The 12492-nt window shown below is 48.3% G+C and overlaps 2 protein-coding genes across 3 annotated transcripts; one reads left to right on the top strand and one right to left on the bottom strand.

Moving 5' to 3' along the window:
* Nucleotides 1-6406, top strand: ZNF593 (zinc finger protein 593). The gene is made up of 3 exons (XM_056795495.1): nt 1-5101; nt 5832-5894; nt 6132-6406. Exons 1-3 carry the CDS (start codon nt 4905-4907, stop codon nt 6271-6273), a joined length of 402 nt encoding a protein of 133 aa, XP_056651473.1. The 5' UTR covers nt 1-4904; the 3' UTR covers nt 6274-6406.
* Nucleotides 6407-6647: 241 nt separating this feature from the next.
* On the bottom strand, nt 6648-8673 carry ZNF593OS (ZNF593 opposite strand). 2 transcript variants are annotated; one of them, XM_056795496.1, is made up of 4 exons: nt 8386-8673; nt 7776-7867; nt 7391-7490; nt 6648-7011 (listed from the first exon to the last, which is right to left on the bottom strand). In XM_056795496.1, exons 3-4 carry the CDS (start codon nt 7433-7435, stop codon nt 6865-6867), a joined length of 192 nt encoding a protein of 63 aa, XP_056651474.1. In that variant the 5' UTR covers nt 7436-7490; nt 7776-7867; nt 8386-8673; the 3' UTR covers nt 6648-6864. The 2 variants fall into 2 exon arrangements, with proteins under 2 accessions (XP_056651474.1, XP_056651475.1); XM_056795497.1 differs by lacking the exon at nt 8386-8673 and adding an exon at nt 8285-8380.
* Between the last annotated feature and the right edge of the window lie 3819 nt (nt 8674-12492).

Below are 12492 nucleotides of genomic sequence, written 5' to 3'. Positions count from 1 at the left end.
TTCATTTTTGCTCTCGAGCGATTTTTTTTAAGGCCTAAACCCAAATCACATCCCCATATATACATGTGATAAGTGATGTCATATATTCTGCTTTTGCATTACCGTTCCCATCGTTCTTTCTCTCAATGTGGATAGCATCCTTTTACACAAGTCCTTCAGGAATGTCCTGGCTTGTTGCATTGCTACTAGTAGTAAAGTCCATTTCATTGGATTTTCCCACAATGTTTTACTTTCTGTGTACAATGTTCTTCTGGTTCTGCCCATTTCACCCTGCATCAGTTCACTGAGGTTCTCCCAGTTCATATAGAAAGCCTCCAGATCATCATTCCTTCCATCACCATCACATACCACAATTTGTTCAACCATTCCCCAATCGAGGGACACCCCCTCATTTTCCAATTTTTTGCCACCATGAAGAGTGTGGCTATGAATATTTTTGTACATGTATTATTTCCTATTATCTCTTTGGGGTACAAACCCAGTAGTGGTATGGCTGGATCAAAGGGCAGGCAGTCTTTTAAAGCCCTTTGGGCATAATTCCAAATCGCCTTCCAGAATGGCTGGATTAATTTACAAATCCACCAAAAATGCATTAGTGTCCCAATTTTGCCACATTCCCTCCAACATTTATTATTTTCTTTTATTGTCATATTGGCCAATCTGCTAGGTATGAGGTGGTATTTTGATTTGCATTTCTCTAATCAGAAGGGATTTAGAACAATTTTTCATGTGCTTATTGATAGTTTTTATTTCTTTATCTGAAAATTGCCTATTCATGTCCCTTGCCCATTTATCAATTGGGGAATGGCTTGATATTTTGTACAATTCATTTAACTCCTTCTAAATTTGAGAAATTAGACCTTTGTCAGAGATTTTTTTTAATAAATTTTTTCCCCCAATTTGTTGCTTCCCTTCTAATTTTGGTTGCATTGGTTTTGTTTGTACAGAAACTTTTTAATTTAATATAATCAAAATTATTCATTTTACATTTTGTAGTGTTCTCTATCTCCTGCTTGGTGTGTAATTTAAATCTGTTACCCTAAAAACTATGATCCCCAGCAAAACTACAATTCCCAGCACCCTACTCTCTTCCTGTTGTTACATGCTGACACAGACAGGAGATAAATCCAGTGGCGTTCCATCTCTAGGTCTCTTTTTCCTTCCTGTGGCAGCTTTGGTGGAGAGGGGATTTTTGAGCAGGTAGAAAACTTAGTCACATGGTTCTATTTTGTCAGATAATAAACTTTATAAAATACTTGAAGTATTGGACATTAATTTAAATCCTACATTTGTCTTAAATTCCTTCCTTTCCCATAGATCTGACAGATATACTGTGCTATGTTCACCTAATTTGTTTATGGTTTCCCTCTTTATATTTAAGTCATTTACTCACTCTGAGTTAATCTTGGTGTAGGGTGTAAGATGTTGATTGAAGCCTAATTTCTGCCGTACTGTTTTCCAATTCTCCCAGCACCTTTTGTCAGATAGTGGATTCTTGTCCCCCAAACTGGGATCTTTGGGTCTATCGAACACTATCTTGCTACTGTCATTTACTCCATCTATTCCATAGATCCACCCTTCTATCTCTAAACCAGTACCATATAGTTTTGATGATCACTGCTTTATAGTATTCCACTTCATTTTTAGAGACAAGGGAACTAAGGCAAACAGAGTTAAGTGACTTGCCCAGGGTAACACAGCTAGGAAGTGTCACCAGATTTGAACTCTAGAAGTTAAAGACTTTCTGACTGCAAGTCCAGTTCCATTCTGGTGCCACCCTGCTGCCCCATTTCTGCATAGCTGGCCTCAATAAATGTTAAGTTGAATTGAGCCCATTTCTGAAGCAGAGTTTGGTCAGACCATAGACAAATGAGAACAAGTGTAGGCAGGAGGAGCACCAGAGTGGGAAAGGGCTTTGAGTGGCTAGTTCATCTCTATCTCTGCATCCCTTCCCTTTTAACCTATATTGTTTTTTGTTCATTTGTTTATCTATTACCCTCCATCTTACTCAATACTGTGAATTGGTTCCAAGGCAGAAGAGTGATTCGGGTCAGGCTATTGGGGTTAAGTGACTTGCCCAGAAGGAAATGTCTGAGGTCAGGTTTGAACTCAGGACTTGCCATCTCTGAGCCTGGCTCTCATTCCACTGAGACATCTAGCTGCCCCTACCTAGGTTTATTCATTTGGTACATCCTGAGCAGGCAGTGTAGTTAGAGTGGTCTTGGAGTTGGACAGATCTGAGTTCAAGTCAACTTGATACACACTGGCTGTGCAAGCCTATGCAACACACAACTTCTCGGGGCCCTAGGGCAATTCTTTAAGACTATAAATTGTATTTGCATAAAGTGTCTGGCCTGAAGTCAGGAGGACTCATCTTCCAGAGTTCAAATCTGTCCTTAGACATTCCCTAGCTGTGTGACCCTGGACAAGTCACTAAACTCTGTTTGCCTCAGTCTCCTCATCTGGAAAATGAGCTGGAGAAGGAAATGGCAAACCACTCCAGTATCTATGCCAAGAAATCCTCAAATGGGATCATGAATAGTCAGACCGCTGAACAACAACAAATCTGCTGAACTGCATTTTCAGTTTCCTCATCAGAACTTCTACATAACAATAGTGAGCATTTTATATAGAGCTTGAAGTATTGCAAAGCATTTATATCTATTATTCCATTTGATTGGTGCTCTTATTATCCCTATTTTACAGAAGAAGAAATGAGGCAGATGGAGGTTAGAAACAGACTCTGAGACCATAATTGAACCCAGGTTTTCTTGATTTCCAAGTCCGGGCTCTCTCCAATGGGGCACCCAGCTAATGAAACCATAGGTCTGGTCTCTCAATGCCTCTCCTTCCCTGTTTCATCATATCTATTTTTACATGATCCTGTTGTTTCCTTGGGAGAAACCTTGCTCTTTAAAATATATTTGCTTCGAGTCTTTCCCAACTCCAGTCCATCCTCCATTCAGTCACTACAATTATTTTCCTAAAGTAGGGCTTCTCATGTCACTCCTCAACTCAATAAACTCTAGTGGCTCCCTATTGCGTCCAGTAGTAGTAGTAGTAGTAGTAGTAGTAGTAGTAGTAGTAGTAGTAGTAGTAGTAGTAGTAGTAGTAGTAGTAGTGTCTCAGTAACCGAGGATGACTATTGTCTTTGTGTGTTTTTGTGCACAAAGACACTTGTGCATGAAGATTTAAGTGGAAAAGTCGATGCACAGAGACAGTCCCATTCTCTCGGCGTTGGAAGCCTGGGTCCAGTGGCACGAAAAGTCGTTACACCTGGAGACTTCCTCAGCTGCATTGGAAGGCCTGCTGTCTTTTGTGCTCCAACACGCCCTGAGCACTCCACAGTGCTTTGCTGCGTCGCCCTCTCAGCCGTTGAACCTTCTTATTGGTTTCTTCAGCCTGTTCTGCAGAAGCAGTCTTCACATGCTGGGTGAGCAAAGCCCTAGTTCACCAGGGGTCGACGCATTGGCTACCCTCACAAAGTTTAGCTGGCCTGTCGAAGCCGTTGCCCGGGGTGTGGCTGCTAGCATGCTAGCAGCTACTGGGAGCCACAAGTGAGAGCTGGGTGTCAGGTGAGGGTCAGAGGCTAGAGAGCTGCCCTAGGAGGGCACGACAAGCCCTCCATACCAGACATACTACCCCTCCCTGAGCACCCCAAACACCCCATTGCCTTCAGGTACAAATATAAAATGCTGTTTGGCATTGAAAGCCCTACAAAAAGAGTTACTCCTACCTTTCCAGTCTTCTTACATCTTATTGCCCACTATGTACTCTCCCACCCAGTGGAAATGGCCTCCTGGCTATTCAAGAATAAGATGCTCCATTTCTCAACCCTGCCATTTTCTCTGGCTGTCCCATATGCCTAGAATGCCTTCTCTCTCTCTCTCCTCTCCCGGTACTGACCACCCTGACTTCCTTTAAGTCCTCTAAATTCACCTTCTCCAGGAAGGTTTCCCCATCCCTCCTAATGCCAAGGCCTTCCTTGTTTTCATTATTTCTATTTATCGGGCATACTGTTTACTTCATATATGTATATATGAGTTTATCCCATTAGAGTGTAAGCTCCCTGAGAGGCAGGGATTATTCTTTACCAAATCTTTTTGCATCCCTTGCGCTTAATAATATGGTGCCTGGCATATAAAAGGTAGGCACTTATGTTGATTGATTGATTGAGGGCAAAGATGAGTTGTTGTTTTTTGTCTTTGAATTCCAAGGATTAAACAGTGCCTGGCACATAGTACTTGTTGTTTAGTCGTGCCTGACTCTTTCATGACCCCATTTGAGGTTTTCTTGGCAGAGATACTAGAGAGGTTTGCCATTTCCTTCTCTACTTCATTTGACTGATGGAGAAACTGAGGCAAACTGTGTTAAGTGACTTGCTCTGGGTCATAAATCTAGGAAGTGTCTGATTTCAAGGAAGTGGAGTTTTGCTGACCCACCTGTGCCTGGCACACAGTAGGGCTTCATGAAAGCTGACTAGTACTGATCGGAGGAGGGGACTGTTCTCTTAGTTTGTCTTGGTATACTCGGAGCCAAGCCCCGGGCTAGGGGCTCCCTAAATGCAAGCTTGTTGCTAGATCGGCTGATGTACGGCTTGTCCAGAGGTGCAGGAAGAGGAAACACTTTGGGGCTGGGGGGTGCAGTCCACTAGAAATAGCCCCAAGTGGCTTGAAGAGGGATCTTGGGGGTGAAGCAGTGAGTAAGAGGTAGAGACAGAGCCACCAGTCTGTTCACGAGGGAGCTTCCCGACTGAGCCCCGTGCCTCTGTGGCTCCCATCTTGTCCCCCAGGGGGCGCTCACCTGGATCGCGCCCGTCAGGACCCTCCCCATGACGTCAAGAAAGTGGCCCCGGAAGTCTAACGGAAGTCAAGCTCACGTGGGCGCCGGCGCCCGGAGCTCCTATGGCCCGCTCTCGGCGCACTGGAGCGCACCGCGCGCACTCTCTGGCCCGCCAGCTGAAGGCTAAGCGGCGGCGGCCGGACCTGGATGAAATTCACAGGGATTTGAAGCCCCACAGCGCCGCCCGCCAGGCCCAGCCAGACGCCGAGCCCGACCCCGACTTGCCCGGTGGCGGCCACCATCGCTGCTTAGCCTGCGCGTAAGCTCCGGGATCGGAGGGAACATCCGGGGGCGGATCATCTGGGGGATGGACTGGGGAGTTAGGGGGAGGTGTCGGAGCTCGTGGGGCAGCGAATGAGGGACGTAGGAAGGAAAGGCTCTTGGACGCGGCTAGGAGTGGGGACCTAGTGTTGAAGGCCTATGGAGGGGCCAGGGGAATGGGGTCCTACGGGTGGAGGTTCATAGGAACCAGGAAGTGGGGACCTTGGAGTGGAGGCTTATGGGGGGACTGGGAAGTGGGAACTAGGGTGGAGGCCTATGGGAGGTGGGGCAGGGGCATTGGAGACCTAGGAGTGTGGAGGTTTGGGGAGGGGTTGAAAGTGGGGCCTAGGGAGTGAAGGCTTATGAGGGGATGGGGAATTGGGGAGCTGAGGACTAAGAGGTTTAAGGTTTTGTGGGGATGGTATTTGAGGATCTGGAAGACGGAAGCTTTGGGAGATAGAACTAGGGAATTGGGAACTTCTGGAGGCCAGAGACCTGGGAATAGAGGCTTTGGAAATTTGGGACCTGATGGATGAAGGCTGGGAACAGGATGGCCTGGATCCCAAGTCAGGAAGGAGAGGAAGCAGGGAGTTGAAAGATCCCAGTATGAGGCCAGTGACTTATCTGGATTCCTCATTTCTTAGCTCTTCTCCTTTGGGATGGGGGGGAGGGTATGGGGAGAGAAGGAAAAAGACCCTCCACCCACATCTCACCTTTATCCCTTCCAGGAGATACTTCATTGATACTGCCAGTTTGAAGAATCATTTGAAGTCCAAAGATCATAAAAAAAGGTGGGAGACTGGGGGTAGCTTGTCCAGCTTATGGAAGCCCCCATTTTATCATCCTTCCTGATCCTTCCTCTCTTCTCACTTTTACCACTTTTCCTATTTGCCCTTCCCCGCAGCATTTTTCCTTTCTCTCTAGTCTCTAATCTCTTCCCTTAGGTTTTCTTTCTAATCTGCCCCTTCCCCATTTTTTCCCAACCTTGCCCCTACCTTATTTTAACCCTTGTTTCTTTTCTCCTATAGACTGAAGCAGCTGAGAGTAGAACCCTACAGTCAGGAAGAAGCTGAGCGGGCAGCAGGCATGGGCTCTTATGTGCCCCCCAAGAGGTTGGCAGTGCCTACGGATGTATCCACTGAGACATCTGATATGGAGGTGGCCAGCTAATGCTGCTCAAAGGCAGAGGAAGCCATTCTTGGATAGCAAAGCCAGGCTGGACTGGCTGGACTATATTTTTCCCTCAGTGTTCAGAACAGAAACTAATTCCTCTTTCCCATTAAAGGAAATGAGCTGCTCTGTCTCTATTGTGTTTCTGATTTCCCCTAAATGCCAGGCTGGTGCTGATGCCTATTCTGTACCCATGTTCCCTCAGGAGCTCCTATATCCCCTAGTGCTCCAGACTTCTGTGGTTGCCCCTGGGCTATGCCTGTGGCACTCTGCTTCCTGCTGAACCTTTGGTCCACTCCCTTCTTTCCCCTTTCTTTGCTTTGGACACGTTGTTACCAGATGGAACCCCAGGCATGGCAAGTTTTCTGTATTCGCTCCTTGCAATTTCCAGGTTTATTCCATCCAAGGCTCCCATTCAGCTTAGACAGGCATGGGTGCTCCCTGTACCCCACCCTCTTCCCCATGGCCTCCCAGCCTGCTGGGACCACCATCTGGTGGGACAAGGGCAGGAGGGTAGGTTCTTCTGGATATTGGGTCAGATGGATGCTGGGGCCCCTTGCTCTCCCAGACTTCCAAGGGCTCAATCTCCTATCATGGTGTCTTGGGGGACTTTCCTTGATCCATCAATTGCCGGACACTGTAGAAGGAGAGCCCTAGGCCACACACAGCCAGCAGTGTGGCCAGGGCACCCATCAGTTGGTTCCGGGGCTCTGCCTCCAGCTCCCCAGCCACTTGCATCTGGGTAATGGGGCAGAAAGAGAACAGTGTTGGGAGGGGCGAGGCGGCCAGGGAGTCTATTGAAATCCCGGGGTATTCTCTGGCCTTATGGAGCCAGACCTGGGAGGTTGGGAGGGCTGCCCAGGAGAAGGGGAGGGACTGGGTGGGAGATGACAGTAACCCCACCACCCCTCTTCCTCCTCTGGGTCACGAAGGGCAAGAGGATGATCTCCCTCCCAGGGACATTCCATCCCAATACTCTTTCGCATCAGTGCTGCAGAGCTGGGATATGAGGCCCAGCTGCTCAGGCGGCATGCAACGTGCCTGACTGTCTCCTGGGATGGCAGGATGGGGGTAAAGGAGAAGGAAATGGGGGAAGTTAGGGGGTGGAGGGAGTTACCTCTAGTCTCCGAAAGTAGCCAGGGGTCAATCTTCCAAAGCGCATGATTGGCCTAGGGCTGCGGGGCACATATGGGTGTCCTTGTCTTCCTGATGGTGGTCTGGTAAAGGCAGGAAGGGAACGAGGTTGGAATTTCCTATGCCACCGAACAGAAATTGGGTCAGGGGGAGGGGGCAAGAACGCCGAGGGCTACTGTGTCCCCACTTCTTGCTTACCGCCTTCTTCCGGACGCACATATGCAACGCAGTCTCTGACTTTCTTCGTTGCTGGACGCTCAGCTCTGTTCCAGTCCTGAATTATCCTTTCTACCCCTTATCCCATGCCAGGAAAGCTCCTTTCATCTCCCCCCAACCCAAGAGTATGGATGCCTGGAGAGGATGCTCACCTGCGGCTGCCCGCAGTGACTCGGTCAGCCAGGGCGGCAGCGGGTCCTTTAAATCAGGTCCCCTCCCCTTGCTGGGCCAGTCTGGGCGGCAGCTGTCAAGAGATATCAGCATCAGGCTGGAATCAGGCCTCTGTGCCCACCCCACTTCCTGCCATGGAGGCGGGCACCTAGATTCAAGGAGAGAGAAGGCCATGCTCCAGCAGTTTGTGCTTCATTCAGGGTAGAGGTGAAAGAAGACCCCTGTTTCTGCCTGGACTGGGGCCCCAGACCCTATTTGGGTGTGCGGTGAGACTTCAGGCTCCCTGGAGGCAGCCAGCAGTGGCGCAGTGTAAGGAAGCTAGAGATGTGAAGCCTCCCTTTGACACTATCTGCGTATGTTGTAGACCATTTCCACCGTCCGTGCCCCTTTATTTCTCTATCTCTACTCTTTGAGGTCTTCTATAATCGGGGCCTTGCTTCCCCTCCCAGTCTTCTAAACCCTCTGCAGTCTGGCTTCTGAGCTCATTCACCGTCATTCAACTGAACCTGCTTGCTCCAGTTACCAGTAATCTCCTAACTGCCAAATGGAATGGCCTTTTCTCACCCCCATCCATCTTAACCTCCCTGTCACCTCTGGCACTGTCGACGGTCTCCCTCCGGACACTCGCGCTTCAAGGTGTTCCTGACACTCTTCCCTCCTGGTTCTCATCCACGTCCAATCGCTCTTCCGTCTCGTTTGCTGGTTCCTCACTGACATCACATCCTCTAGCTGGGTGTCCCCCAAGGCTCTGTCCCAAGTCTTCTTTTCACTCTGTACTCCGATGTGGTGACCTCATTAGCTCCCATGGGTGATCATTTTTAGGGAGATGCTTCCCATATCTATAGACACACCTCTAGTCTCTCTGATGATCTAGTCAACAGTTCCCTCTTGAGTATCTCACTGGATGTCCCAGAAGCATTGTAAACTCAAGTCTAAAATGATTCATTATCTTTTCCCATAAACCTTTCCCCACCCCTCCTAGGTCGCTCTATCAAGATATATATCATATATATGTATATATATATTAAAAACTCTTATCTTTTGTCTTAGTGTCAATTCTAAGACAGAAGAGTGGCAAGTGACTTGCCCAGGGTCACAAAACTAGGAAGTATCCATCCCTGTCGATATCGTGAGCACCAGCATCCTCCAAGGCTGGACATCTCAGTGTTATTCTTGACTTGACATACTCTACATTCCAATCAGTGGCCAAATCTTTCTACTTCTCAGTATCTCCTGTCTACACCCCCTCCTCTCCTCTCTTAGAGCCACAACTAGCCTGAGTCCAGGCCCTCAGCCCCTCTCACCTGGACTTTAACAGTTGGTGTCCCTGCCTCCAGGCTTCCCAATCCAATTCATTCTCTCCTCATCTCCCAACATTTTTCTAAAGCAAAGGTCTGACCAGGTTACAATCCTGCCCCCAAATGAACTCTAGTTGGCTCTCTGTAATGAACAAGATTAAATATAATGCTCCAGGAGGCAGCTGGGTGGCTCAGTAGATTGAGAGCCAGGCCTAGAGACAGAAGGTCCTGGGTTCAAATCTGCCCTCAGACTTCCCAGCTGTGTGAACCTGGGCAAGTCACTTAACCCCCATTGCCTAACCCTTACCACTCTTCTGCCTTGGAACCAATACACAGTATTGATTCTAAGACAGAAGGTAAGGGTTTAAAAAAAAAAAAAAAAATATATATATATATATATATATATATAATGCTCCATAACCTGGCCCATTCCTCTTTCCAGCTTACCCTTCGCTCTTCCCTCTACCCTGATGACAAACCAGATCTCTTCCTAGTTCTTGAACATTACTCAACTCCCACCCCTGGGCCATTGCATTGGCTGACCTCCATATTGAGGCGTTCTGCCCCCTCACCTCTCATCGGTTCTTTGACTTCCTTCAAGACTTAGCCCAAATCTCACTCTCTCTACGAGTCCTTTCCTGGATCCTCTAGCTGCTAAGGCCCTACCCTTTCAGATCCCCTTCCGTCTGTCCCATAGGTGGGCATCTTCCTGGCACAGTGGATAGAGTGCCAGGCCTGGCGTCAGGAAGACTCCTCTTCTTCCTGAGTCCAAACTTGACCTCAGACACTAGCTGTGGGACTCTTGGTCAAGCCACTTAATCCTGTTTGCCTAAATGTCTTCATCTATAAAATGAGCTGCAGGAGGAAATGGCAACCACTCCAGTATCTTTGCCAATTGTTGGCATAATAGTAAGCACAAGTAAATGCTTGTTGGCTGACTTCAGGATTTGCTTAATTCAACCTCATTTTACAGAAGAGGAAATAAGCCCAGAGAAGGGGTTACTTGCCCAGGGCCACCACAGGGAGTACAACAGGATTTGAATTCAGGTCCTTTGACTCCAAATTGCACTCTTAGAGAGCACATTTGCTCTCCCTTAATAAATGTTGAACTGCATTTCTTCCTAACTAGGCTGGTAACGACAGAGTAGCCCTAACTTTGGAGAGCACAGAAAGTGTTCTTTCAGTCCAACTTGAGGTTCTAATCTCATTTCTGCAGTGGTTTAAGGTTCAGAAAGGGCCTTCAACATGTTCAGCCCATGATGTAGTTGCTACAGAAACATACCCATTCTATGAAGGGGGAAACTGACACCTTCAGAAGTGATATCATTTGCCAAGGAGCAGAGGCAGAATCATACTGCCTATACCTTCTGGCTGCATACCTGATGTTTTTCCCTTCACTTGGATTGAAGCATTTTCAGTCCATGAGCTGGGACTGTCTTTACACACCACTTAGACTCCCTCCTGAGTTTAAATTTGGCCTCAGAAGCTGCATGACTCTGGGCAAGTCACTTCACTCTGTTTGCCTTAGTTTCCTCATCTGTACAATGAGCTGGAGAAGGAAATGGCAAGCCACTGCAGTATTTTCACCAAGAAAACCCTAAATGAGAATATGAAGAATGCAGCATCTCCCCTTGGTGCTGGTAGCCCTTGAAACAGTTGACTCCTCTAAGGCTTAGCTGCAGTGGCAATTTGAAAAGTCAGTTTTTAGTCTTCCTCAACCCCCTGACATTTTGTATGTGAAGTTCAGACACCTGGAAGGGATCTCAGAACTCATCTAGGCCACTCCCCCAATATATTTATTTATTTTCAAAACCTCTGTTCCAAGGCAGAAGAGTAGTAAAAGCTAAACAATTGGGTTAAGTGACTTGCCCAAGGTCACATAGCTAAGAGGCCACACTTGAACCCAGGGCCTCCCATCTCCAGGCCTGGCTTTCTATCCAATGAGCCACCCAGCTGCCCCAATCTCCTCTCTTTAATAGGTGAAGCCCAGAGAATGCTCACAGGCTGTCAGAATCAGATATGATTAGAATCCTTGGAGCTCTTACTTCAGATCCAGGACTGATTCTACCATACCAATATCTAGTATTTGCTTCTCTCGGGCCCTGTTGGTTGTACTTCACCTAGTCCCAGGGAATCTTAGCCAAAATTTGTTCTTCGTGGACCCCTTGGCAGCCTAGAGAAACAGAACCCAGGGCTGCAAAGGAAAGCAATTGTTCTGAAATGTGTTTACTAAATATATTTATTTTTTTATTTCCCCACAGAACCTCAGGCTAAGAACCTCTGCCTTGGTAGATTATAAGTCCCATGACAGCAATATGGACTGGTTATTTTTGTGATGGTGTCTGTGGGTCAGGGTACTATCTATCCTCGCTGAAGGGAACCACCTATCAGTGACTATTTATACAGAATCCCACTTTCTTTGCAATTTTAAAAAACTCTTTCCTTCGTAGAATCAATACTAAGTATTAGTTCTAAGGCAAAAGAGCAATAAGGGATAGGCAGTTGGGGTTAAGTGACTTGCCCAGGGTCACACAGCTAAGAAGTGTCTGAGGTCACATTTGAACCCAGGACCTCTTGTCTCTAGACCTGGCTCCCTCTCCTCTCTGGGCTGCACCCTTCTTTTATAGATCTTGGGTAGCTTCCCTGGGATACTGAGTGGTTGTCACCCAGCCTGTGTATGTCAGAGGTGACACTTTGTACACAAGCCTTCCTGATTCCAAAGCCATCTCTCTAGTCACCACCTCCTCCAGCCTGGCACATAGCAGGGATTCAAGAGATGCTTGTGGCCTGATTAATTAGGCACCTGACCCCCACTGACCTTAGCGGGCTGGGGCTGGCTATTCTGGGGGAAGGAGAGGCTCGCTGGGCCCCTCTCCCAGCCCTGTGACACTCACACCCTCCAGTCCTTAGTTGTGGTTCTGGTCCCGTCTCAGCGTGCGGTGGCATCTTGAGCTCTGGGCAGCCCCAGAGAGTGTTCAGCGCCCAGCCCTCCGGCGTCCCCCCTGCTACTTAACCCGCCACAAGCCCGAGGGTCAAGCCCTTTCGCTTTGTTGACCCTCAGTTTCCTCCCTCCAGGGTCAATGTGGGATCATATGACGGCGGGAGGGCGGTAAGGGGTTTTGTAACCAGAAGGTGCTGTGCTTGTGGGTCAATGACCCCTACTCTACCCCCAAACCCGACCCCCATCCTGACTCTGCCCAGGAGCAGCAGTCCGCCCAAGCAGGGAACCGGGGTGGATGATTCAGAACCGGAGAGATTCGCAGTCCAAAAGCTCGGAAAGCCCGGGTGGCGGGGGCGCCCCCGGAGTTTCGCCCTAGCCGCGTCCGCCCCCCGAGGCTAGAGTTGGGAGTGGGGTGGGGCTGAGGAGGGGGCGGGCTCTCCTAGATGACGGGCGGAGCGG

Source organism: Monodelphis domestica, chromosome 4 (assembly GCF_027887165.1).
Source record: "Monodelphis domestica isolate mMonDom1 chromosome 4, mMonDom1.pri, whole genome shotgun sequence".
Classification (NCBI taxonomy): Eukaryota; Metazoa; Chordata; class Mammalia; order Didelphimorphia; family Didelphidae; genus Monodelphis; species Monodelphis domestica.
This window is presented reverse-complemented; position numbering and strand designations above follow the sequence as displayed.

Coding starts and splice junctions, on each gene's coding strand:
- ZNF593 (XM_056795495.1), top strand. CDS start 4,905: ATGGCCCGCTCTCGGCGCACTGGAGCGCACCGCGCGCACTCTCTGGCC. Junction 5,102..5,831: donor CATCGCTGCTTAGCCTGCGC/GTAAGCTCCGGG, acceptor TATCCCTTCCAG/GAGATACTTCATTGATACTG. Junction 5,895..6,131: donor TCCAAAGATCATAAAAAAAG/GTGGGAGACTGG, acceptor TTTCTCCTATAG/ACTGAAGCAGCTGAGAGTAG.
- ZNF593OS (XM_056795496.1), bottom strand. CDS start 7,435: ATGCGCTTTGGAAGATTGACCCCTGGCTACTTTCGGAGACTAGAG. Junction 7,012..7,390: donor GCTACTTTCGGAGACTAGAG/GTAACTCCCTCC, acceptor CCCATTACCCAG/ATGCAAGTGGCTGGGGAGCT.